The 25,789-nt window shown below is 44.6% G+C and overlaps 1 protein-coding gene across 4 annotated transcripts; it reads right to left on the bottom strand.

Annotated features, from left to right (window-relative positions):
* Nucleotides 1-658: 658 nt before the first annotated feature.
* ubp1 (upstream binding protein 1) lies at nucleotides 659-25,277 on the bottom strand. Of its 4 annotated transcripts, none has more exons than XM_036555408.1 (16): nucleotides 24,797-25,277; nucleotides 12,122-12,273; nucleotides 11,218-11,294; nucleotides 10,345-10,450; nucleotides 8,563-8,669; nucleotides 7,942-8,094; nucleotides 7,149-7,259; nucleotides 5,925-6,032; nucleotides 4,754-4,857; nucleotides 4,183-4,237; nucleotides 3,788-3,881; nucleotides 2,622-2,712; nucleotides 2,163-2,284; nucleotides 1,879-2,021; nucleotides 1,646-1,697; nucleotides 659-966 (listed from the first exon to the last, which is right to left on the bottom strand). In XM_036555408.1, the coding sequence occupies exons 1-16, from the start codon at nucleotides 24,865-24,867 to the stop codon at nucleotides 929-931; spliced, it is 1,584 nt and encodes a 527-aa protein (XP_036411301.1). In that variant the 5' UTR covers nucleotides 24,868-25,277; the 3' UTR covers nucleotides 659-928. The 4 variants fall into 4 exon arrangements, with proteins under 4 accessions (XP_036411301.1, XP_036411300.1, XP_036411302.1 ...); XM_036555407.1 differs by lacking the exon at nucleotides 24,797-25,277 and adding an exon at nucleotides 19,903-20,918; XM_036555409.1 differs by lacking the exons at nucleotides 5,925-6,032; nucleotides 24,797-25,277 and adding an exon at nucleotides 19,903-20,918.
* Between the last annotated feature and the right edge of the window lie 512 nt (nucleotides 25,278-25,789).

Genomic DNA, 25,789 nt, shown 5'->3' with positions numbered 1-25,789 from the left:
CTTGACCTGCAAGCAGAAGTCTTCCACTGAGAGGACACACCCACTATCTGCATATCTTTCAGGTGTGCTTGCATCTACTGCATGCCTGCAGGTTGCAGGTGGCAGTGCATATAGCACCAGAGGTACACGGTCTTATACTGCCTGTTGACATTTTCTTCCAGGAAATGGAGGAAAAAAAGGTTTGTATTTAACAATGACAGTTTATGTCTAAACACTGTAGCTTTAGACGGAGTCCACATGGCGTGCAAGTATGGACATGCACACTGCTCTTCCAAAATGTGTGGCGGAGTCCAGTCCGGAGGACTCATTTCAGCTGATCCTACCGCTGGTGTGAAGACACCGTTCAGAAACAGACGTTGTAGTCAGTTGTAGAGAATTTTCAAAGAGGGAACATAAAGACAAAGCGCAGCGTGAGCCTAAACACACACAGGATGTGGTCTGCAGAAATACAAAGTTTGACACCCTGCCTGCCTCCGCTCCTCACCTGATGCGTTAAAGCACATCTTTCCTCTTTTTTTTTTGTTTTTTATCTCAACCTGTAAGTTCAAGTTAAGTTAATACAGCAACACAGCACGTGTCCCAATACTGGCCTTAAACCCGGCTTTGCATAAGGAGAGCTAGTGACGCGTGTCATCGGACCAAAAGGTTATGGCTCTGAGCTCTGACTGGCCGAGGCAGTCATCCAATCACTGGCTCCATCCCTTTGCGTGCGTACACACACCCCTCACCCGTCCGCCCACCCAAACAATAAGACAGCCGCCGTTAATCCATGCATCTTCTCCTTAATAGTGTTTTCAATATGAAACAATGTATCCACTGAAGTCAGATTCTAACAGTAACTTGGCTCAGCGTTTTCTCGCTGCTGATACAGAGTCGAACACTTGGAGAGACTCCAGTGAGCCTCTGAGGTTGTCTTTCACACTTGATGTTACTTCAAAATCAGGTGGTATCCTTCTCCAGTATCATCTGCAAAAGAGCAAGGAGAGAGAGGCTTCAGCATTTTTTGTATGCCAAGTTGTTCAGCCTAAATGGCCAAGTAAATGGCTTCATGAGTCACTATATGTAGTTCCTGGAGGTTTTCCAGTAATTTCAGTTTGGATCTCAGCGGAAATTGATCAATCCGAACAGCAATTACGATGATGCCAATAATCTCCTTTCAGAAATAAGTTAAAACTGGAAGGCTGCAGGTTCAATTCACTGCTTTGGAACATCAAACAAGGATACTTATTGTGAACACTTCAATGAAATATTCAGTTGTATGAATGGATAATAACTTACGCAGAGGATGTGTAAGTTGCCCTAAGGCCAAAGACTATAAGCAGATTTCACTTTGCAATCTCTAACAGAAGGCTACTCATGTTAATGGGGAAATCCAAACAGACAAGATGTCTGCCAGGTATTAATGGTTATTAATGGGATGCGTTACAGTTACATTAAATTCTCAGACAGTAGCTTTTACAAATGACAGGCAGAACCTGCTGTAATGTTTACACATCGAATATTGATTGGAATGTCTGACTGGCCTAATATTCCCTGAAGATCAAGACTGCAAATTTTGCCATTTGACACCTTCCAGTGTGGAACATGACAGTTCAGTAAGCCATAACAGTTTACACGCGTACAGTAACGTAGAACTTGTACATACCATTTAATGTGCTGACTAAAAAGCAACTCTCATCTGCAAGGTTGTAGACCATCTGTAAAAGAAAGTTGGAAGCCAACATCAACATTTTAAAATGTCTGAAATGGTTAAAACCAATACAACCAAAACCATGACAGGGTCACATATGCACCAGCAGAATTTTCCCTTAAAGGAAAACGAAAAAAACATCATGAACCGGGGTAGAAGCCCATGAGAGAAGGGGAAGAGGGCCTCACCTGGTCACTGAGGAGGATGTGAATGCCCGTGGGGCCCTGCCGGTACACCTGGCTGATCTGGGACAGGGAGAGGTTGAACACAGAAGCGATCTTCCGGGTGAGCTCTGATGCAGTCATCTCCTCCAGGTACAGGGCGTGATACACTGCAAGAACACACAGAGACACACAGGGTTTTTTTTTTTCCCCCAGCAAAGAGCTGCAGTGCATGTCTGCCTATCACAGACATGATTCTAGGGTGGAATTCCACAATATGGCTGCTGCAGGTTATCTGGCAGGTTCCTCACCGTATATGCCGCTACCGTTGAACTCCCCATTCTCACCGTCACAGTGAGCCTCCAGCTGGGTGCTGCTCTTCGGATGGGGAGGCTCTTGGCACACATACACAGTCAGACGAGGTCTCACAGACCTGGGGGTGAGGGGAGGGTGAGATAAGGGTGTGTGAGACGACACATCGACAAAACCTCCCAGCAAAAGTCCTGAAGGACTTTAACGCAACGTCCAACATGTTGTCATTTAAGACCTTTTAAGTCCTTAATTGTTTTTTTCATTTTTAAATCCGAGGACTTCCAACAACTGAGGAAATGATGATGTCATGCCTGCAACAGACTCACAACAGGATGAGGTGCTTATTATCACAGAATGACAACATCCAAAAAAACATCCCGTCTTCAGATGTGGTCGTAGCCCAACGATGCACGCCCTGCGTTGAGCTGGCTGGAGCGGGTCGAACAGCGCTGTCTTACCTGGATTTAAGTGCATTGAACAGCCTGATCCCATCAGCCGGCCCACAAATCTGAACCAGATCCTCACGGGTCAGTTTCAGCAGATCAGAACCTGTCACAGAGTCACACTGTTAACACCAAGACAACCCAAAAATGAAGATAACCCACAAGTAAACATTTTCCTCGCTCACTGCTATACTACAAAAACTACATGAAAGACTCTTATAACATAAGATAATGAATATAGTTATTACTTATAAGATTTTCAATTTATGCATGCGAGATCATGGATTGTGCATCATGTTCAATGCTGTGGAGTAGCAGAAAAAATAGTCACCAACAGATATCATAAAAATACAGAGAGAAATAACAATCAGTATTGATCCAAAGATGAATTAATCAAAAGAAACTATGCAGAACTACATTAGGGTTGTTTTCTCCTGGGAGACAACACTAGGCAAAGGATGCCCAAACTATTGCTTTGTACACACCAGTTTGGCTAACTTTGTTGTGTTTTGGTATTAAACACCACTATGGAATATCTTTTAATCTTAAATTTGCATACCAAACTAATCAATGTTGTCACCTTTGGCTTGACTTTCAAAGCTGGGTCATCTGTTAGAATGACATGGCTTTTTTGTTCATATATCTAACTCCAGCATTGTTATCAGTGGCATTTAGTGGCTAGAGCAGGATTACATGCATTGACAATGGTAAGAATTGTCCTGTCCATATATTAATATACATCAGTTTATCATTTAAAGAGAACTGTAATATTCTCTTTAATACGTTGAACCCATCACAAATTGAAAATAACACAGAGCTGGTAGCCTGCAGAGTTGGGTGGATGGACTACTTTTGTCTGTGGAAAAATCAATCAGTCAATAGTGCACTTGAACCCTTTATCAGGGCCAATACGATGTCCAACTGATACAATGGTGCAATGGTTCTAGCATTTTATATTCAGGTCCAGGAAGCGCACAGTGAATATCAACTGACCATAAACTCATTAAAACTTATCTTAAAATCTACAAATATCAAATCAGCCCAGAACAGAATTAGTCAAAAAACAAGTCTATAAAGGAGGGGAAAAAAAAAACGATCAAAAAGTCAGCATAGCTGAACACCAAAATGACCAAATCAACAAAAGTAATTAACAAGTAATAAATGGCTCTGAAGTGAAATACCTGAGAAATGTGTGAACAGCCTGCTGTAGGAAGAGAATCTGTTCTTGTGCAGCCACTGCTGGACATCCTGCACGGAGGTCGACGGGCCCAGGTGCTACCACGGCAACAGGAATCGAGCATTAAATCTACATAGCATAGCACATATGTGCCACACTCAACCTGAAAAACTGACGTGAACTATTGAAAAATCATAGACAGCAGCGTGGGGTTTGTGACTGAACGTTAGCAGATTCAAATTTCAGGTGGCCAAGACTGCAGCCTTACAGAGTGCACTTCATTATCCATTTGCACAGAAATGTTATGTGCGTCTGTGTTGAGCAATGGGATTTGGCTTGATTAAGATGCTTAGTGATTAAACATGATGCCATGAAAAAGTGAGAGCGGGCGAGACTAACCTCTGTAGCACCACGGCCAGTCACCTCTCCCTGATGATTAGGTGATGAGGAATCGCTGAGAATGAAAACAGTATATTAAATCCAATAAATGTGGCATTTCCTACTTTTCTGCTCCTGAGGTCTTGTTTGAATCTTTCTGTATTTAACACTGGTGCTCCCAGCAGACTTCAGCATGTGGAACACTGACACACAAACCTGGTTACATAAATCAATATGGACAAACTCTCTTCCACGCTTTGAGAACCACTAAAATTACACAGAAGGCTGTGAACTGGAACATACCAGAAAAAAGTATTTTAAGTGAGAAATCTTGTCCTTGTTTTTTTCCTATGGCGCTGTGGTTTATGGAAAGAACACTGAGATTACAGTCTTTCAAATTAATGTTAACTCTAAAACCAATGTTTATTTTCATCCCCACAAAAGCTGTTAACATGCAATTTGCTACGTATCAACACCACGTGCCATTCTCTTTGTTGAATCTCTCATTTCCACATTTTACAAACAACTTGGAAAAATAAATCCAGACTGTGGTGCACTGAGGCCTCCCGGCCTGGTGGGGCAGCAGCGTTACCTGTCGGGGACGGGGACAGTGTAGGAGTTGTGTGTAGAGGAGGGAAACGCTGGCGTAGTGGCTGGGCTGGTGTTCACGTAGGCGTTGTCGGGCCAGGGCGAACACTGGAATGTGAGGAACGGGGGAAAGGGGGAATGTTAGCACCACCCCCCCGTCAGACATTGCACGCATTTCAAAGCCAAGGAGGACGAGGAAGAGCTCCAGGCCCCGCCACACTCAAAGCACTGCACAAAAAAAGCCCTCGGGCTCAGATTAAGCAGAAATCCCACTCGCACAAGTGAGCTGGCCAGGCTAGAGTAAAGCCAACATTCCAATTTCTGTCATAGCTTAACTCAGACACACAGAGCTACAGGACACCCCCCCCCCCACTGCCACCCCACCCTCTACTTCATCCCCTAGTTTAATTTTACAGTCAAAGGGGCCCTGTGGTACAAATGTTTAACTTGTCAATCACTTCCTGCTTTCTCCTTCCCGCTCCTGCCGAGTTACAGCAGGAAATCAGAGCTCCATCAGATCCGATTACATCATTACGTTGGTCAGAAAGGACGTCCGTCTCCGCTCTGGGCTAACTGCGCTTTGAAAGCATCGCTCGCCATCCGTGAAAGCCAACGGCACATCAAAAGCTCACAGCTCACCAAACAAACGCCCCAGGTTAATGAGCGCAGTGCATGCGCCTTGCTTTCAAACAGCACAGGAAACAGCCCGCTGCCCTTGTGAAAGACTGTCCCCACACATTTTACACGGGTGCATGGACACAGACTCAGGTGAGGTGTACAGAGAAGAGGAATAAGAACAGAAAACAGGGGGGGGCCTGGGAGGAAGAGCCAACTGCGTCCACAGGTGTGGAATTTTAGTGCAAATCAAAGACAGCATGACAACAGTAAAACATGTGCACCAAAACCAAAATGCCTAGCTCTCTGCCAGCATTCTTTCAGAGTGTTAGATTTAGGAGTGTGACCCCCGTATCAAGCAAGGGGGTGCATTAGGGGGGGGGATGTCAGTGGAGGACATTTCAGAGCATGCCAGACAGGGGAGGATATAAATGAATGGGGGTCTTAACCAGCCCCCAGGTGCAGGTGCCGGTCCACGTGAAGGCGCCCTATATCTAACACTTGGAGCTCAGCGGCATGGCAGTGCGTCTCACAGTGATGAGGTAAGCAGGGATCCTTACACTGCCTCGCTTGGCCAGAGAATCACCGCAGTCTGTGGGCAAAGTCCGCTTGCTGGACTTTTTCTGCTCATGTTCAACTGGTTCTTCTATTATAGGTTCAAGTCTCATCTAGACAGACACCAGAGACCGGGATCAGTGCTTTCAAAGACATCTGTAGCCCGCACCATCTCTAGACTTAAACAGTGTTGTCATGTCACCATTTACCGTGATTGGACATTGAGCTGCCAACACAGAGCAATGAAGCTTTGGTCCTGTGGACATACTGCAGCCTCACAGCAACAGATACGAAGGGCTTCCAGCTATTTTAGTCAAGCTTGACTGGATATGACCCGCCCCTCCCCACCACTGTTCCCTGAAATACGCCAATCATGCTTTTCTTTCTGCATCAGCTCTCGAGGAACCATCATAAACTGCTTATGTCAGTGCTGTCGTGGAACATAATAAACTGACCAAGCCTAAATAAACTATCTTTGAAATATGACGCACAGTTTGACCTCTGAACAAGGTCTCTGCAGTGTCTGGATCTAAGTGCTTCAGGCATACTGTGTCTGACTGTCCAAACAAAAACATGTTCAGCCGTTCAGTACAGTACCCTTTAAAAGTATACTTCCACATGGAACAAAGCCTTCCAGTGGGGTTATCTAGTTATTAAGCGAGTTTAACTGGGATGAGAATTTGGCTGGACTGTAGGGGCACAGAGTTTCACACAGAGAGGGCTCACACCATATACCACAGGCTCAGCTGATACATCCAGCTGATGCACTCTTTTAGAGATAACCCCTCCCCCCCTTTAAAGACAATCCTCGGGTTACACACTACAGATTTGCGCTACCCCGAGGCCATACACTGAATGCAAGTGCTGGCAGCAGAGTGATGTAGTGGTTAGAACAGGGTTTGTAACCAGAATGCTGTAGGACTTGATCCAGGACACTGCTGGCATGCCCTTATATACGGCGTTTAACCTGAACTTCCCCTGTAATGAATCAGTAATATGCTTAATATGTTACCCAGGATAGAAAAATCTATGTGGACACACGAGGTGGAATAACAGTAGGTGGAATGGCTGCATTTAGCACACACCTGACAAATACTCCACCAGTTAAAAAGGGACTATACAGGTTCTGCAGTGATTCAGGCATGGGGTGATGCTATTGCTGTTCCCTTACTTTTTTGCATCTATGCGGCCCTGTACTGCCCTCCCCTTTCCTCCAGGTGGCAGCATACCTCAGACAGAATAGTGGTTTCATATGAGGGCTGGTACTTCTCCTTCTCCTGTGCAGTCCTCTTCTCCATCTTCTCCCGGTCAGTCTTTTGCTTCCGGTCGGCTCCTTTTGGCTACAGTTTCCAAAGTCGGGAGAGAGTCAGGGAGTGAGCACAAAGATATATATATATATATATATCATCATAATGAAACTACACATCACGGAGAAGAACTGCGATGATGGAATTGAGCCTGTAGCTCCCGTTTCTCCATTAAAACCTACTCAATCTTACTACAAAATATTCTCCCCTGCTCTCCTACATACTGTAGAGCCCCTGTGACATAATTTGTGACATTGTGACAACATGATCATTTAGGGCGGCTGTGTAGCATAATGGGAAGGAACAGGGCTTGTAACGGAAAGGATGCTGGTTCGACTCCCCACTGAGGAACTGCTGTTGTACTCTTGAGCAAGGTACTTAATTCACATTTGCCTCAGTAAATATACAGTTGTATAAATGGATAACATGTAAAAACTGTAACCAATGTAAGTTTGATCTAGATAAGAATGTCTACTAAATGACAATAATGTAAAGTAATAATCTATTTATACATCTGGGCAGCAGTGGGGTTGTAGCCAAACAGTGGCAGGTTTAATTCAAAGGTGACCATTGTTCCGTTGGGCAAGGTACTTAAACAGAAGGGTGTCTATACAGTCCATCTGTGTTAATGCATACTGTTTAAAAATGCAGGCTATGCCAGTTTGTCTTGGACAGGGGAATCCGCGGAGCGAGTATTGGCATGCGGCTTCCTGACCTTGAACACCTTGATCTGGCAGCTGGCTGAGTGCAGGTGGTCAGCGTATTCGCCGCTGGAGTTCTGCTTGAAGGTGTCGATCTGGATGCGGAAGGGCACGCCCTTCTCACCCCCATGCTTCCGGGGCGTGAACTCGGTGCTGATGCAGTGCACCTGGAGCGGAGAGCCACAGGAAAGCCATCTCAGGACAAGAAGTTGCTCAGGAGACCAAAGGTGTACACACTTGTGATACTACAGCTCTGGACAAACTCCAGCCGTCCTGGGTCTTGATAATTCAAGCAGGCTAGTCCACATGACATGAAAGCATGAGTAATGTTCTCATCATCAAACAGTTAGAGGAATCATCTTAGTTCAGCTAGCTGTGTTCCTTAAGTGATAAAAATGACACTACGAGTCCAGGTCAAAGCCAGACATTTCCCCTCTTTTTCTACAGAGCAACAAGAAAAACAGGTGGGTAATTGAGCCTACACACCTGTAGGTGGTGCCAAATCTCAAAAGATGCACTCAGAGTATCGGAATTTCCCTGAAAAACACTAGCTAGTAGCATGCAGGGAGTGTAAAGATGGTGTGACAAGGTCACAACAGGTGTGGAGTGTGCTTGTGTTCGGAGGGAGGGATTACCTGTACAAAGACGGATGCTCGCTTGGAGAGGTCCCAGAGGAATTCGGCAGCATTGAGCTGTGAGGGGTTGGTCTTGGGGTCGGTGATGCCCACAGACATGGGAATATCTGAATACAGGAGGGGGCAGGATGGAGTCCACATCAGGACACGTGGAAATAATTACGGATATGATGGGGATGGCAGTATGACACTTTAATGCTTCCCCGAAGTTTGTTGTCCGTCAGCCTATAAATGCTACCCTTCGCGGTAGTGTTGTTTTTACATCAAGGTAACATGTTTACTTTAGAATGATGTAAGCTGCTTTTTAGGAATAGAGTGGGGCACTGTTCTGACTGTTATACATTTCATTTTATCCCGGTTTATCCCTGTTTATCCCTCTTTTATCCCGAGCTCTAAGCCTGTTACTGTAACTCTGGCTATTCTGTTGCAAGCCATACTGTGGTCGTTCTTGTTTTACCTATGATACGCATTTAATGCACAGTGCTATACAAGATACAAGAAACGGAATAAAAATCAATGAACCCTGGGTTGCCTGCCCTGCTGAACCCCCATGCAGCGCTACCTTATAAGGGCTTCGTGTGTCACGTCTGAAAATAGATTGCGTGACCGTCCCATGATCCTGTGATATGTTCACGCCGTTGACATGTTAACACCAGGCTTCAGGTGTGATGAAAGACCTCAATGTGCCCTATCAGTGGGGGTTCCTCTTTCATGTGCACGCAAGCTACCTTCAGAGGCCCTGCGCTGAACTCCAGGAGTTACACATGCATTTTAACAGGGGGCGGTGGCAGCAGCCTATATGCCATTACTCTGTACATGTCATCGCGCTGTGGACTGCAAGTATTTAAGTAGTTTGTAAAGGATTATCTACCATTATCCATTATCTATCATTTATGGCTATCTGGTGTCAAATTATTGTGCATGTCTTTTATACTGCATATTGTAATCTGCTTCTGCTTCCTGCTGAGGACTTGTTGATTCCCTGTGTTGGCATTTCCACTATTTTCCAGGAGTCCCCCAACCACCTTTTCCCAGGGTAAAGGAATAATTTTCCAGTTTCTTCCCCAATTGGCCTGAGATTCCATCCAGAAAATCTGCTATGCTATTTGTACAGTGTTGTGAAAATCCGAATCGCAAAAACAAACTAGAACAAATAAATTTCATTTGATCTGAATGCCCTCAGGGGGAATAAATAAAGTATATCCTATGTAATTCTACAGAATTCTATAGCTCTTATTTTCTAAAGAAGCCCATTCTTAAAGTGGGTCTTTGTAAACCACAGAAAGGAGATACAAGGGGGAGCAGAGAGGCGGTAAGGCCTTTACCATAACAGGAAGAGACCCACCCCGTCTCCCCTGGTGACCAACCCCACACACCTTTATAAACAGCAGCAGTGGGATTAGTCAGGGCACAAAGTTAGCACCACAAGCCCGCTGACAAAAAAAAAAAAAAAAACTCCGTGAGACACGGAGACGGTCACTTGTTTTGTCTGAAAGCCAAGGCAGGACACAGTGTAACAAAAGACACACAAAGACACTAGGGAGATGGACTATGAAAGGAACGGAAGAAGTCTGACGCATGTTTGTTTAGGTGGTACAGGATACTGTTATGGAGGTAAACTGCACTTTGAATTTTGAGTTTAGAAGAGCAGGTTAGAGGGGTATTTTGGGGTCAGCTGCTGTGTCTTGGCTAAGCTGGCCTCCTTTAGAAAATGTGGGAGAGAGGGCAAAGGGGAGGAGGGTGAAGATGTGAATGTGAAAGCACCAATCGCGCAATGCCTACCGATGTCCAACAGCCGATCGCCAGGCCGGTTCCACTTCCACCCCTCCAGCTGCTGGTGCTCCGTGTACTGCAGCCGCCGATCGTGAAACACCACCCGCACGATGCTCTGTGTGGGGGGGGGGGGGGGGGAAGCACTCTCACTGCACTGCTCACACACACACACAGCAGCTTGTGCACTCAAACACAGGTGTTAAAACTTTAAAAGAGTACTGGTCTGGCACCGATCCAGAAGGTCGTAGGTTTGATTCTCTGAGCACGAAACACTTATGTTCTACTGTGCTGGAAGTCGCTATGGATAAGTGTGTCTGCTAAATGACTGTAATGCGTTGTAATGAAGTGCGCTGTGAAATTCCAACAGTAAGAGCATGCAGACATGTGAAGGCCGCCCCGAATAATGGCGTCCGCTAAGCAGAGAAACGAAAGAGCAGCTCTCTGTGACGGCTTGCGTGTGAGGGAAACGTGACAGCCGCACAGACAGTGCGCTCTTCACAGAGTCCCAACAGCTGCAGGCTCAGTGTGCTACGCATGAAGAGAAACCACAGCCACCCTCCACACCCATGTATAGCACAAACCGCAGACGCATGCTGCTCTACTCTCACCCACAGGCACAGCACAGCTCGGCCACATCGAAAGCAAACATATGGAAGCTAGGCTGCTGTATGGCCAGCTGCAGCCTATCTATGAAATAAGCCACTTTGATTTCAGTTTGGGGGTCCGAAAACATATCTATTTGCATGTCTATTCAGGCAGGACGGTACACTGAACAGGACTTTAAATGCATGAGAGGGAATGATGTGCCAGATCTAGTATTTCTATCTCTAGGCTGTGGGTGTCCCACATCGATCATTCAGGGTGGAGGGCACCACCACACACCTTCACACTTTGGTTGTTGAGTTCCGGCAGCTCCCCCATCTTCCTGTTGTCCAGCATCCGAATTTCATAGGACTGACCTTGGGGACAGGCAAACACATACCAATGAGAGGGACAGAGATAGACTGACCCTTCAGATACACAATCTCTACAAGGAAACAGCATGAGGTACACATATAACAATACATACAACAACATACAGCAGGAGTGCTGGTGCACGGCATTACCTGCTGTATGCATCACTGTGTAGGAAGGACATCTTTGTGTAGAAAGGACTCCTAAGTCTTTTCTGCCTAAGAATTACATGCTCTCAACATCTCTTTCAATATGCCCAGAGTACACTCAATCTCCCCTCTTCATAATTCCTATGCCTTCGTATGTTCACATATGACACCCAGAGGAGGAAGCTGTACACATTGGTAAAAACAGCAGCAGGACTACATGCACCAGAGAGGAAACCGCCACAGAGGCCCGGGGGGGGGGGTGGGTGCATGATGTAACCGCTGCTGGGACTCTCCTCTGTGGTTTCAGGTTACTGCATCAAGGCCCGGAGAGACACGGCCTGGAGAGAACACAGTGGGGCCATGACACCGCACAGGAAGTGACACGCTGCACACGCTCTGGCCTCGTGCACACCTGCAATTAAAACGGCTCTAAAAACACTCTTTCAACTGCTGTGGTGCCGTAAACAGTGAGGAGGAACCTCTTCGCCCGAGACACGTAGCACCTTGCAACCAATACAGCGAGACGCACGTGTAAAACCACAGATTGGGAGCCAACGGGCAACGGCCGCGACGGTTTGGCGCGTCATCAGACAAAAGGCCTTTGTGTGCACCACAGGCTGTGATTACTGTCGGCATTTTCTCCCAGAAGGGCGTTGACGGAGGCAGGGCGTCAGCAAGCTCACTCTGGTTCAGGTAGGTGAGGGTCTCGTCGTGCAGCTTGACGGCCGGCGATGTGGAAGCGCACAGCACGTACTGGAATGGAGGGTTTTTGGTCTCGGGTTCCGGGGGGAGGCTGGAGTCTTCCTGCTTGAATATAGGCAGTGCCAGGACATCGCTGTGGGGGGGGGGGGGAAGAGAGGAGGAAGATACTCAGACACAGAAAGCATGTGTGTAAATAGACTCGGAATATATTTTAGGAGAGGGGATTGGAAGATTTTTTTTTTTTTTGCTTTTTATCTCAGTATTTCATTTTTTGCATCACATTGTATGCTGTATACTTTATGCTAGTTAATTCTTGTTCCCTTTCATTCGTCCTTTGGTTACACCACACGTGTTTTACTGTAAGAGATAGGGAAAGAGCACATAACTCCCTAGCTATCCCCCTCGGGCTAGAGCTACAGCTCCTCTATAAAAAAGATTTACCACAGCGTCCTGTGCGCTGCATATCCCTGCTCTTCTCCATTCACACTACAGGGATGACTGACGACTTTAACCGTTTTATGCTCTGATCCATACGGCCAGCGCCGGCCCGCCAACACGGCACCGCAGAAAAGCAGCCGAGTCGAGGCTGTTGACAAACCCGGCGTGGAGGTGACAATCACACGCCGCCCGCGGCCGCCGGGATCATGCTTACAAACAGCCAGCGTTGCTAAGCGATGGGCGGTTTTATTTCTCTCCGAGTCAGACGCCCCGGCTGTCCTCGTTTCACCTCTCCTGGCACGGAGGGGGGCGTGGACACGAGGACTCAGCAGACGGCCAGCGTCCCCAAGGCCGAGGCCCTGCCCCGCACCAGTGTCATTTTGCCATTTCCTTCACTCTAATCTTGAGCTGCTGGGACAAAACAAGGAGGGGGGGGGCTCCAAGTTGCACGCGCGTGTATGCCTGGAAGGCATCAACAGGGAAATAAGGGTGGCATTCTGCTCATCACAGATATGGCATTTCCCAGTGCGGTTTGTCATTCACCCACACACAGACAGATATTCCCACAAACAAGAAAGTCCCATTTTAAATTATTCTAGTCACTGCCATTCTCCCACACAGAGACAGATATTCCCAGAGACAAGGAAGTCCCATTTGAAATTATTTTGATCACGATAATATGCCGGTTCTCAAAGCCTTCCCGCAAGGCTGAGCCAAACACGGGAAGGGAGGGTGGGGTGGGGGGTTGATTTGAGGCGCGGTGTCCGAGCGCTCGGCGCAGAGACTCACCCCGAAAACACGTCCGCCCCAGCACCCTGGGAACTGACAGGATGTAACGGGAGCAGGTGTTTACCTCCCACTCACTGTGTACAGCTGTGTGCCCAAAGCCACCAGAGAGGAGGAGAGAGAACACAGCGTGCTCATCTGTCCTGCACAGACGCAGGAGTCATGCAGACCGCCTGGGGCTAAGCCGGGTTCCCTGGGCTTCCGTGCTTTTGACAGTTGGCAGCTCTGGGATTATTACGCTGACTCGGCTAGTAACATTGCCCAGGGTACCGGCTGCAGGTCGCTTGATCTTTGCACCAGTTTTAACTCCTCTGGATGGCTCGTCCTATTCATTGAGCCTGCAGGGCAGCCGATCCACATAGAGAAAGATAAGTGAAATCTGCACAGCACTGATCCCCGACACCCACAGAGTGAGCCTCAGAGATCAACCCCAGCAGGAGGAACAATCACTGAGGATCAAACCCTGGTGGTGAGCTCCTGGAAAGGCTCACCCATGGCGTTGGTGATCTGAGCACAGTCTCCTCATGAGAGGTGTGGCTGGACATGCACGCTCACACAGAATCATGCACAGCAAACCGGGACTGTGATCATGAGATTCTAAGATCACAGAGTAGAGTGTACAATGCCAGCCATAGTTTTACAGAACAACCAACTTACAGTTTCTCAAATTGACCACAATGCACTGGGAGCCAGGCACATAATCTCTCCAGTGTTCAGCCAAAAATGTGTAGACACATTTTCCATATTTAGATATTTGTCTATAAAGTTTATGGGAACAGGTAAGGTCTGACTGAGTGTGAAAAAAAACAAGTATAAGTAACAGAAAACAACCTGCTTTGAAGAATGCCAAAAACCATCAGTGCGATTATTGGGCTTACTGGAAACGAGGAGTGAGGTAATGAGAGCTTTCATTTCTGTCCTCTGCTGAGGGCTGCCATTACTCACTGGGTGCTTAACATACAAAGCAACAGCAGAGGACGTGTTTACCGTGGCTGTGGGTGGCCAACATGTCAGAACGCAGGGAGCTATTACATCAAAATGACTGAGCGCATTTTCTGTGGTAAACCCCCTTCCCTTTGTGTCATCTCATTTATCCTCCAGTGCTGCAGTACATGAGGAGCCCAAATGCAGGGCTGTCGCCTGCAGCTTGGTGGGTGCCACTCTTTCTGCTGGAGGGACACACAATGGCAGATACTGAATATCAGCCCTTGCTGTATGCAGAGTGCCTTCTATCAAAAGGGGGGGGGAGGGCTCTACAGTAAATGTCAATGGAGTAGTCAGCACTTAATCTGCGCATTAATAAAACTGGGGAACAAGAACTAGTAGCACTTCATACTGAAAATGCTAAATTACAGGCAGCTGAAGTGCACTCCGGCGGGATACCGTAGAACTAGTGTTCTTGTAGATACCACACTGTTATGTTGAATCTGCTGCTGGGTTTGGTGGAGACCTGTGCGTCCCGTCGTCCCGTACCACACGCTGCAAGAAGCAGCAGAACAGCTGGAAATTGGCCCCCGCCTTCAGTTTGCTTACAACCCCCGCTTTCATAACGTCAGCGAGGAATCTGGAATCTCCATCACCCGCACCAGTGCACCCACCCCCCGCCCCGAACGCTGGTCTGACAGCTGAAACTCTACCGCTCAGAGAGGGCGTCACAGGCGGCGAGCGGAGCTGAACGCTCACGACTGATGTGGCCTGACTGGGCGAACCGTCACTGGTCTGGTGGCACCAGAGCTCCGTCTCCTACACACCCCCTTAACACCTTTTAGCTCCTGTACACGCTGCTACCCAACGCTCCCCAGCACCTGCTCCCTGACGCACTCTCCGCGTAGCCCCGGGACACGTTCTGTGCACTGCAAGCAAACGCGGTCTCCCGCATTCCGGATATAGGAACATCCCTGCACAAGGAGTTTACAGCTGCTTCCTGAAAAATAAAAGGCCACTCCTGCATTTCACTCTACAGGCCTGGCTGATGGGATTTGACATGTGAACACATTGTGGGTCAACCTGCAGCTCCAGAACCACTAGAAAGCCACAATCAGGGAGGAGAAAAGCATGATAACAGATCTCGGTATCACACAATAATACTCTGGTATCCACACACATGGTTTGGAGGAAATAAAATGAAAGGAGATATATATATTTTTCCCCACACCCTAAAATCACCAACTTCCCAGGAGTGTGCAAGAGTGTGAAAGCGAAGTGGGGGAATTTCCCCACCCGATCCCTTTGAACCCGAGCAGCTATGACACCGCAGCTCTAAGTCAGCCTGTCCACACTTCCAGCACATAGCTGGACGTTTTAAACCGCTGAAGTTGTTTTTTCCACTTAGACACACCCCCCCACCACCCCCACCCCCAGATCCGTAATGCTATTGGGGATAGTATTTCCATGTAACCCAAGATGGGGTGGCTAAGTGGACTCTCCCTCAGCACTGTAGGCAAAAGCGACGAACTGGCGCAGAGAGGACGGTCAGAAGAGGCCCGCAAACACCATTTACAAACTGAAGTTACCATACTGAAAATAACAAATACTTAAACCCACTTATAGGTATAGTGAGAAAGGTGAACTGGTGACCTAATATTACATAGCAAACAACAAAAACTTACATCCCTATTAAAATAAAGGTATAATTAATAGTAAATTATGTGTACCGGTAGCACCATTTGGATGGCTATGTGTATTATTTTTTTGTAGGCTACCCAAACGTACAATAGCTCTGTTTGCCTTCTCCTCCTCCGTGCCACATTATGTGCCAGTACCACCGAAAGGTAAGACATTGAAAAGAAAAAAACGGAAAATACTGCAAAATACTTCAACTCGCAAATACTTTTTGTGACATTGTCCAGAGTTCATATGCAAAAACAGCTTTACAAAATGTTTCCCTTTGAGGCCCATGCAAAATGCGCCCACCGATCAGACAAACTCCAGGCACTGTCATGAGATCACAGCACTCCTCCAAGTGACAAAGGGAGAGCATCTGATGAAAATCAGCATCAGCTGTGTGAAAAATCACTCGCAGCCTGCTGCTTTGTTGTACAATGTCCTAGTGACCTCAATACGTTATATTCCTACCATGACATTAATAGCATTTGGACAGTAAGATTTTTGGATGTCGTCAACTACCAGATTTGGGCAGTATCTGCAAAAACACAAGGACAAATTCACATGACAAGGTATAAATAATTAATCATCAGTCATGTGATGTAACATCATTCCAGCCATACAGCTAAAAAAAGTCATCTGAATGTGTCCTCACCAGCTCACAAATCCCTGCTATCAAGCTTATTTGTTGCTTTGTATCACCTTGAGCATAGAGTAAAATAGAATAGAATGATCTTTATTGTCATTATAAGGTACAATTTCGCATGGCTTCTCCCGATGTAGTTAAAACAGATAAACAATAAAAAAATAAACAGTGAAAAATGCAATGATGAATGAGCATGACAATTCTCAAACTCATTCCCACATATTACCACGCATCGAGTTCACCTGCACGCCCCACAGAGCAGGTATCAACATGATTTTAATACCGAGAATGTAAAATTGATAAACAAAAAAAAAAAAATGCTATCAAGCATTTGATGGAATGCAAGAAAGATGTATACACTGAGACAGAGTGACTTGGTCTGTGTTATTCAGGAAGCCTAACAACACTCTCTTGGCAATGATTTTCAAAATATTTATGTACCATGTACCTGAGCTAAAATTCAGTCATGTGCGCTGATGACAATGACTGTAAATGTATGAGTGTAAAAGACGGTGTAAAAGACTGCCCTTGAATCCAGACCCAAAGTTCTGTGGAATCGCAGGCGTCATTCACACACCTGCTTTGGCGCCAAAACAGCTGCACTCACAAGCTTCACGTTCTTGCAAACGGCTTGCTTTAGCTGATATGCCCCACGAGTAGTCAAGAAACGCCACTCAGTCACTACAGAATATATACATTGTCAGTAAGTATACAGTGCCCACTGTCACTGACGATGTATATAGAAGTTAAAGACTTACTTTTATTGCTGGTATCACAAAGGAATGGGAGTCGGCAGCAAGGAATCTTTATGGCTAAAAACTGTGTGACATCACCTGTGCAGCTGTCCACCGCACAACCACTACTAATAGTCAATTAACCTGGCTGGTCACTCACACTAGATAATCCTCATTAGCACTGTAAGCATTACCAACAGCAAGCTTCAAGGAGGGAACTAACAACTTGTCACTCCTGCTTGTAACTGTATTGACCACAGTAACTGAAATTGACTACAGTACTAGGAGACCCACAATCACATTTAGGTGCTATGTGAATGAGACCTCAGATAGGAAACTTTGGATCCTCACCTGGACTGACCCTGTGAACTGAATCTGAAGAAATATTAAACATGGATTTTCTCAGGATCTGACAGCCTGTCGCCAGCCTGCCACCGCTACCCCAGACACAACCTACCCACCCCTTCCCCCACCCTAACCACAAACATAGAAGACGCCACACACACCTCCAACTACGCGGAAATGTCTGTCTTCAGGGGAGAGACTGGAGCACAGCCAAATTAAAAAAACAGCCACAGTGCCAACAGTTTCCCAAATGGGGAAGGGAATGAAATCACATCAAACCACTCCCAAGTGCAGAGGCTGCAGACTGAACATTACTCATTTACGGGCCTGAATCTCACGCACATCTAAGTGAATCACTGACTAATGAAAAGCTTACATTGTATGTCTTCTTCCATCCCTGATCACGGACTCCTCACACTCACTGATGAAACAAACTGTAAGAGCTTGCAACCAGAAATTACATCCACTGAAATTTATGTTCTCAAAAAGGAAAAACACAACACAACATATATCTTACCCACTTGTAAACTTAAATTTGTTTAAGCAAATGTTGCTGAATCAACAGAGCTCAAACATGAGTCCCAGGAAAATTTCTTCCAAATTTAAATAGTAATTGAAAAGAGGAGAGTAAGGAATGCAAATTCATATGTGATTTCAATATTTTTGTGACAATTCAATGACATGAAAAAAAAATTGAAACATAACATTATTTAGCTGTTCCTTTGATTCAAAGGTCCAACTGGGTATGGGTGGAAAATTATGCAAAAAGAGAAAGCGATTTAATTGTTGTGTTGTGGGAAAAGCCCTGCAACTGGAGAAGCCTGTCAACCCCCAAGCTGTGGACATTAGCCATGCACAATCAGCTCATCCCACAGTACCACCTCACAGCATGCAGTTATCACAAGTTATTTAGTCTTTTAGAAGCATTTCACTATAATTTTATTTCATATGGACACTGAACAAGCCTGCAACTGATCAATGTTCATGTGGGACTTTGGAACACTTTTATGACTGACCTTCCCCCAGGAATACATAAACCTGCTAGTGGAGGTAACAAACTGGAAAAAGTTATTACTTTCAAAGTTTATGGGAAGCAACAGTTGGGCATCCCACCTAAAAAAAAATACAAAAATCACACTGAACCTGTCGTTACAGACAAACCGCGAGGCAAAAAATGTACAGGTTATCAGCACGTCACGTCAGCTCATATCTTTTGCCATTTGGCGGCCTGCTTTCACTATTTGAGCTGAAGTTGCCTGGAAGCGTTAAACGATGAAAATCGTTAACTTTAGGTAGCATCTACATGTTATCATGGTTCCCAGCCGGCGTTGAGGGCACAGTTCCTTTCAATAAAGCATTATACAACTGTTTTAAATATTCAAATATTTTCGTTGACAAACTAAAACTAGTTTCATCCAGGGATGTCCGCTGCAAATGTGACTTAATCTAAAGAAACCATGCTTTGGTGATGTGAATGGCGAAAATAAGAGCCAACACGACCACGTGACCTTGTACTGGAAATTACTCCAGCAGACTTACATTTACTACACTAAGCTACATTTACTCACTGTCTAGTTACAAGGCTCAATATATTAACTAATGAAAAATACAGACCATTTAATTCACAACGGAGACAGTTATAAGAAGTTAGGAAGCAAGAGGGAAAATAATTAACCGGTAGCTACCTGGCTAGCTAACATGGCCTGTGGTGGTATGTTCCGAAACCGGGGAGCAATGTGCTTTCCTGGATAGATCCAACATGTCTTCTCTTAACAAAAATGGGACTCAAGAAATGTATGTTACCGTTTCAAGGCTAATTCTGGTCTAATCATGAAAGTTCGCTCAAACAAAACGGAGTTTGATCATTTGGGGTTGATTGCAGAACGCATTTATAACAAACCGGTACCATGCACTTTCGAGAAAAAGGGTTACGGGGCAAGCTACACCGTAACTGTTAACGGGTGAACAGTTATTTAACCAATATGGGTTTACTAGCCAATGAGCTGGTTGCGCCGAGCGTACCTGGCTGGCAATAAATAGTGTGGAGATATAAAAACAAATATATCATCGTTACATACCATTAATGATGAGCTAGCAAGCTAGCCGCTGCCTGGAACATTTGATATGACAGCAAACATAACCGACTAACTAGCTAACATTGACCCGGAAGCTTCAATAAAAACTATATATAACGTTAGTTAATTCTCACCTCATGCTGTAAGCCCCAGCTCCAAGTTCCTGCCCAATTCCAGACAGGCTGGCATCAAAGTCGTGCACCAGTCCGGACTCGATCGTAGCATCATCCATCTTCAACACCCATGCCATCCCTCCCAATTCTTTCTCGTCCTGGTCCAAGTGTATGGTCGCCAGCTTTTCCTTTTTGCGATTTTGGTACAATAACGACTATGGGGGGTACCTAGCTAGCAAGCTAAGAAAACTGGTTCGATCTGGAAAATAAATTGTACGTTACTGCAACATGGTCCATGAGCACCATGTAGCCCATAATTTCATAGCCGAAACCGTAAGAATCGGGGTTTCAGCTAGATGGTGTTAGTTAGCTAACAGTTGACCAAGCAATTAATCAATCGGTTCGCAATGCTCCTCTACAGCGATGTAACTTACAAGCTACATAAATGAGCACATTTGTGGGGTATTATGATTGTTCCAAAGCGGCGCAGAAAGCGAAATAATGTTCACAGTGCGATGTTGCTAAGTTAGCTTGTATAACTAACTAGCTATCAAGTCATCAAAACCTAGTTCATAAACTGGCTACCAAAAGTGGATCCTGTGTTCATCTGGCATACCTGGAGCGCCCTGTGAAATGTAGGAAGCATAACGTTAGGGAAATTTCACCCTAGATAACCCATAGAGCTACGCCTAGCGACTTCTGTCGGCAAATAAACGACTTGAGGAGCGCTATCTGCGACTTTTCTGCTGAGGAGCTGGCGACGCTGCTTGATGGTGCGTTAACACACGCGATGCTAGTTAGCTGGCCGCATCCGCTTGCTTTCAGTCTCTCCTAACTGTCCGTAATGCAAGGCTACGTGCCCCTTGCTCTGACTTTCTTCCGAAATTTCTCTCCTTTCCTCATCGCGGGTAGAGCTGAAGATTTCCACAGCCTAGGCCGAGCTTGAGATGAAAGAGAACAAGAGATTGTAAAGCTTCCCCGGCGCCGTACCGCAGATTTCCACAGTCTCCGATGCACCATCAACATGGCCTCTTCCATGCCCCACATAACCTTCTGCTTCCAGCTGCAGGGGGCGGTGCCAAACTTTTCAAACCCAATGAAAGCACGCCTTCCCAGCCGGGCGCATCCTCTACAGCCAATAGAAATTTGCACCGAGGTAACAATCGTTTGAGGGAGAAACTAAATTTGAGTGATACCACTGAAGATCTACCCTTTAAATATACCTCTGAGAATGAGCTATTCTTAAAATATTGTATTTATTAAATATATCCAAGGGAGGTCCCCAAGCAAATTTTGGCTTTTCATAGCTGTGCAGCACCGATAGGCCTCTTGTAAAATATTAAATAAGAGGAAACCCTGAGGGTATAATATATATGCTAAAACGTGATGGCGGCTTGATTTTGTTTAATTACGAACAAAATAATTTAATTCCCATTTAATTTTAAAAAGTGTATAAATACGGAGATTGCTGAATACCCCCATTCTCCTCACAACCTCTGCTTTAGTCCTAATTGTCCACCAGTAGCCATGATGATGTTTGTCTGGGTGCAACAAATATGTCAACGTTCACTCTCACTATTGGCTGAATGCCAACATCACCTCTTGTTTAGAGAATGTGACCTACTACATTTCTCTTCTATTGTTAAAAAAAAATCTCATCAAGGGCCCAACTGATAATCAAAAGGACAAAATGCCTCAAAACCATAAAATTCACTCACTAAATTTTACTGTTTTTCCACTCTTTGCAAAAACAATCAAACTCATTTGATTTGTTGAAGAACATTTCCATTGCATTCCATTCCAACGTTTCCTTTCCAAACTAAATGTCACCCTGAAGATACATCAATGTGCCCATAATGTGTGTTGCTGCCTCATAATGAATGCATAAAGGAGCACTTTTTTCCTCCAAAGAACTAACATTTAACTTAGGCTTTTTAAATTAAATAAAATTTTCAGCTCCTGGCACTGTAGGCAGCCAATTAGATCAGCATTAGCAAGATAAAAAAATATTGTAAAATATAGGAACAATGTTGAACATCATTACAAGTGTATTCTTCTTCCATCTGAGAAAACGGGAAAGTGTCCAAGTGAAACAAGTTACAATTTAATACAAAGCAAACAGGTTTGTGCAGGCCTTGAAAGCTGGCACTGGCAGGACTTGCTTCTTTGATAACACCGTACAGCTCTTATCTTGGTCCCTCATGTGACCCAGTTGCCCCCAGGTGGTCTGGTCCACAGTTCTAAGGATTTTTCTTATATCCTGACGTTGATGCATAATTCCTCCAGATTAGCTCATCGATACATCCAAACCACCACTGAAGGGCACTTCATATTTTTGTGAGCTTGCATGAATTGAGGCCAAATGCACAAGAAAAACTCACGATTATCCTTTTTCTTAGAAAATATCTACATCTTGACAGGCACTACACAAAAGCAACCATATAAAATATTGTCCATTTACACAGATGGATGTTTACTGAAGCAATTCAGAATTAAATACAGTGCTTTGCTTATGGGTACAAAAACATTGGCCAATCTGACATTAATCTCAGTTCCCTTAACATTATTTCACATTCCACAGTTAGGTATTGTATTGACTGTGTATCACATATTACCAAGACATTTTGCTATGGCCAACAATGAGTCAAAGGTGGCACTATTCCCAGGTGTTTAAGGATGGGAAATGCCTATGTCTCAGTGAGGACATCGATGCGGGGGTGTACAACAGGTGAGAGGAAAACTACTACGGTCGGGACAGGGCTGATTATTGACAGAGGTGTCCCGGCATGAACCTTGACCGGCCCGGCCGCCTGCTCCAGGGGAACACGACATGGTACATTTCCCTGGCAGCTCGCCCCCGTCTCCAAAATCTGACCACTTTCCTTGTCAGCCCCGCTTCATCATTTCACTTCCCCAAATCCAGTACCACTTAAAAATAAAAACACTGTAGACTTCTGAGCAGGTGTAATTTAGGAAAAAGACAAGATGTGAGGAGGGAGTGGAGGAAGACACTGAATGACCTTTACAATTCATTATTCATCAAGAGAATTCTATAATTACTTTATGTATGAATACATTATTTCTATAATATTAACTTAATACTTCTGTCACACATCCATAGTATCTGCAAATGCAATATCGTAGTTGCACTAATATGGACATAATATGACATCTGAATCCCGAAAACATCATGTCAAATTAATGTAGGCCATCTCTTGCCATTTTGTATTTCCTCATGTCATAAACAAACTTTTAAGTGGGAGGGTTTTGCATCCGCATTACTGTGTTAGATTCAAAGTGATTCCTTTTCTCTCTGTTCCTTCTTTATCTCTCTTGATATTTAAAAAAAATACAATCACAAAATAGTCCATCACTTTCTACCCAGTAATAATCTTTCCACTCATTACATAACAAGCATGGAATGAGATGGTGATAAGCATGTGCTGAAAAAACGTAGAAAAGTAAACAAAGAGATTACAAAGATAAGGTGCTGAATGCATGTTATTATTTTAGGTGAAAGTCCATTTACTTTGAATAAGATGAAGTTTCCCTTTAAGGGAAGTGCAGTGTATTTACAACACTTTGAGGAACTCAAAGTCCATCTTAAGAGTCCAGAGTATTTTATGCTACGAACATATAAGTAATAACAAACGTATGGCATAAAATTTTGGACACAGATCAAGGTGAGTTGCTTCTAATGTGAAATACCTCTTGCATAGATTTCACTGCTTTAAATTATAATTCTATACCCAAGAACAAGCAACTACACCTGCTACTGTACACATCTAAAAATATTCTGATTCAGATTTTGCTTCTCTTCACAGTTTATTGGGTAAAAGGAAATTCGACAGTCTTTCAGAACTAATACACACTGAGGACGTCAGCTTACTCATTAGGCCTACTGTACAAATTGTTTCCCAATCAATAAATTAAAATATACATATAAAACGTGTATTCGAAAGACTAATCAACATTTTGGAATATCATTAAACAGAAGGCAGAGGGAACTATTATCATTCCATTGCCAGTAATTAAAATCATTATAAATGTGTCATTTGTTGCCACTTTCACCTGTGAATATTTGTTACCTTTCAAGATTTCCCCTAGAGTATGCGTCCAATTACACGCATAAAAAGGCGCTTTCTGTTTTTGTAACACGCGTCACATTTTGGCGAATAACTAAGCTACATTCTTTTTATGATTTAGAACCATACTGCGCCATATTGTTTTCATGTTATTGCGCTTATCTTGACAGCAGTGGAATTTACAAAGCCGTGAGAAAACTGAAAAGAAACTAGTGCATAAAAGACCGGTCAAAAGTCAGATTTGCTCCTATGTACAACAGTGCGCGCAGTATTAACATATTTTCCTGAATCTACTAATTCATGTACCGGACCTCTGCGATAGCCTGTGGCAGTATAGGTTTTTCCAAGTTAACACGTTGACCACTGTAATTCCTGTTTGTTTATATAACAGCCGAACAGTCTGTCGTTGGTATGCACAAATTAATTTCGTAATAATACTTGCACTGATTTGTTTCTTTGTGTATTCTTTTTGGTTTTGTGTTTGAGTGTATACGTAGACTACACTGAACTACATGCTTACAGTCACAGCACTGCTTGTGCGGAGACCGACGACTGAAACTGAAGTACAGTATAGCCTAAATACAACAAAAATCGACTAATAATCTAATGAGTCATTTCATTACATCATGAAAAAACATAACGTTCGTGTCATAAAAGTAACCCATGCAGACCGCTGGTGTCAGACAAAACATTGACTCATTTTTATAGACATATGAGCGAAACAAGAGATGCCGACGTGAAGTTTCAAAAAACAAATTACCAATACGTAATATGCCAGATGGGTAACTTTGTCAGTCTTTCTTATCGTGGATGGTCGATTTTTCTCTTACCGCATGTAGTTGGTGCAGTTGGTGTGTTGTTGAGGTTGGAAGTGCTCCGTGTAGGACTGCCAGAACAGCATTTCCGAGAATATAAGGGACCGACAGTGAATGAGAGCGATCACTCCTTATCACGCATACAGAAGCACATATGTTTGGGTCTTTTTGAATCTCAAGGATTTGGTCGATCTTGACATTACAGTGGCCTACACCCCCTGTCGCTTTTAGTCAATCATTAGCCCAGTGTTTCTTGTATTCTTGGGAATAACGTGAGGCGGCAACGCGCCTCGTTGACGTCCTTCCGTAAAAATAACACTTTTTCTTACCGAGCACACACAGAGTAGCTTTCCATTAGTTTCTGCGCAAGTTTACGCGTGCTGGTAAAACGGCGCTACCCGGTGTCACCTTAATCAGTGACTGCGGTTGTTTTAGTTAAAAGCGCGGTCGAAATAGATGAGTAAACCACACAATGAGGTTCTTACACCCGCAGGAGTTCAACCATCTCCACAAAGTAATCAGTAACCTGTTTACCGTAAGCGGCGTCAGTCCTCACAGCTATCCAGGGTGCTGAAGCTTGGGGTCACGTGTTGCATTTTTATGGCGTTGGACTAAAATAATTCCAACTTGCTATATTCTTAATTACGGATAAATCATTTCAACTTTCAAGTAATGTCTGCCTGTAAGGCACGCACTGCAGGGGTGAATGAGGTGGAATACACACCGCACACGTGTTCTCGTTGGTCGCGGGTAAAAATTTAAGGGAGTAGTTTGCCGTTTTTGTTTGGTTTGGGTTTTCGACAAATTCCTGCCATTCGAAGTTAAGAGAAAGCTCAAACTTGCCATAATTGCTTTGACTTCGTCGTCAAAGGTAAACGTCATTCGGCTCACAGGCATTCAATCGTGTCCCAGATGCAGCACGCATAGTATGGATTTTTTTGGGTGGGTGGTGGGACACTAATCGGAGAACTCAAAGAGCATTTAAAACGATAATATGGCATCATTAGT

Source organism: Megalops cyprinoides, chromosome 21 (assembly GCF_013368585.1).
Source record: "Megalops cyprinoides isolate fMegCyp1 chromosome 21, fMegCyp1.pri, whole genome shotgun sequence".
NCBI classification, from domain to species: Eukaryota; Metazoa; Chordata; class Actinopteri; order Elopiformes; family Megalopidae; genus Megalops; species Megalops cyprinoides.
The sequence above is the reverse complement of the archived record's forward strand: the minus strand, read 5'-3'. Positions and strand labels throughout refer to the sequence as shown.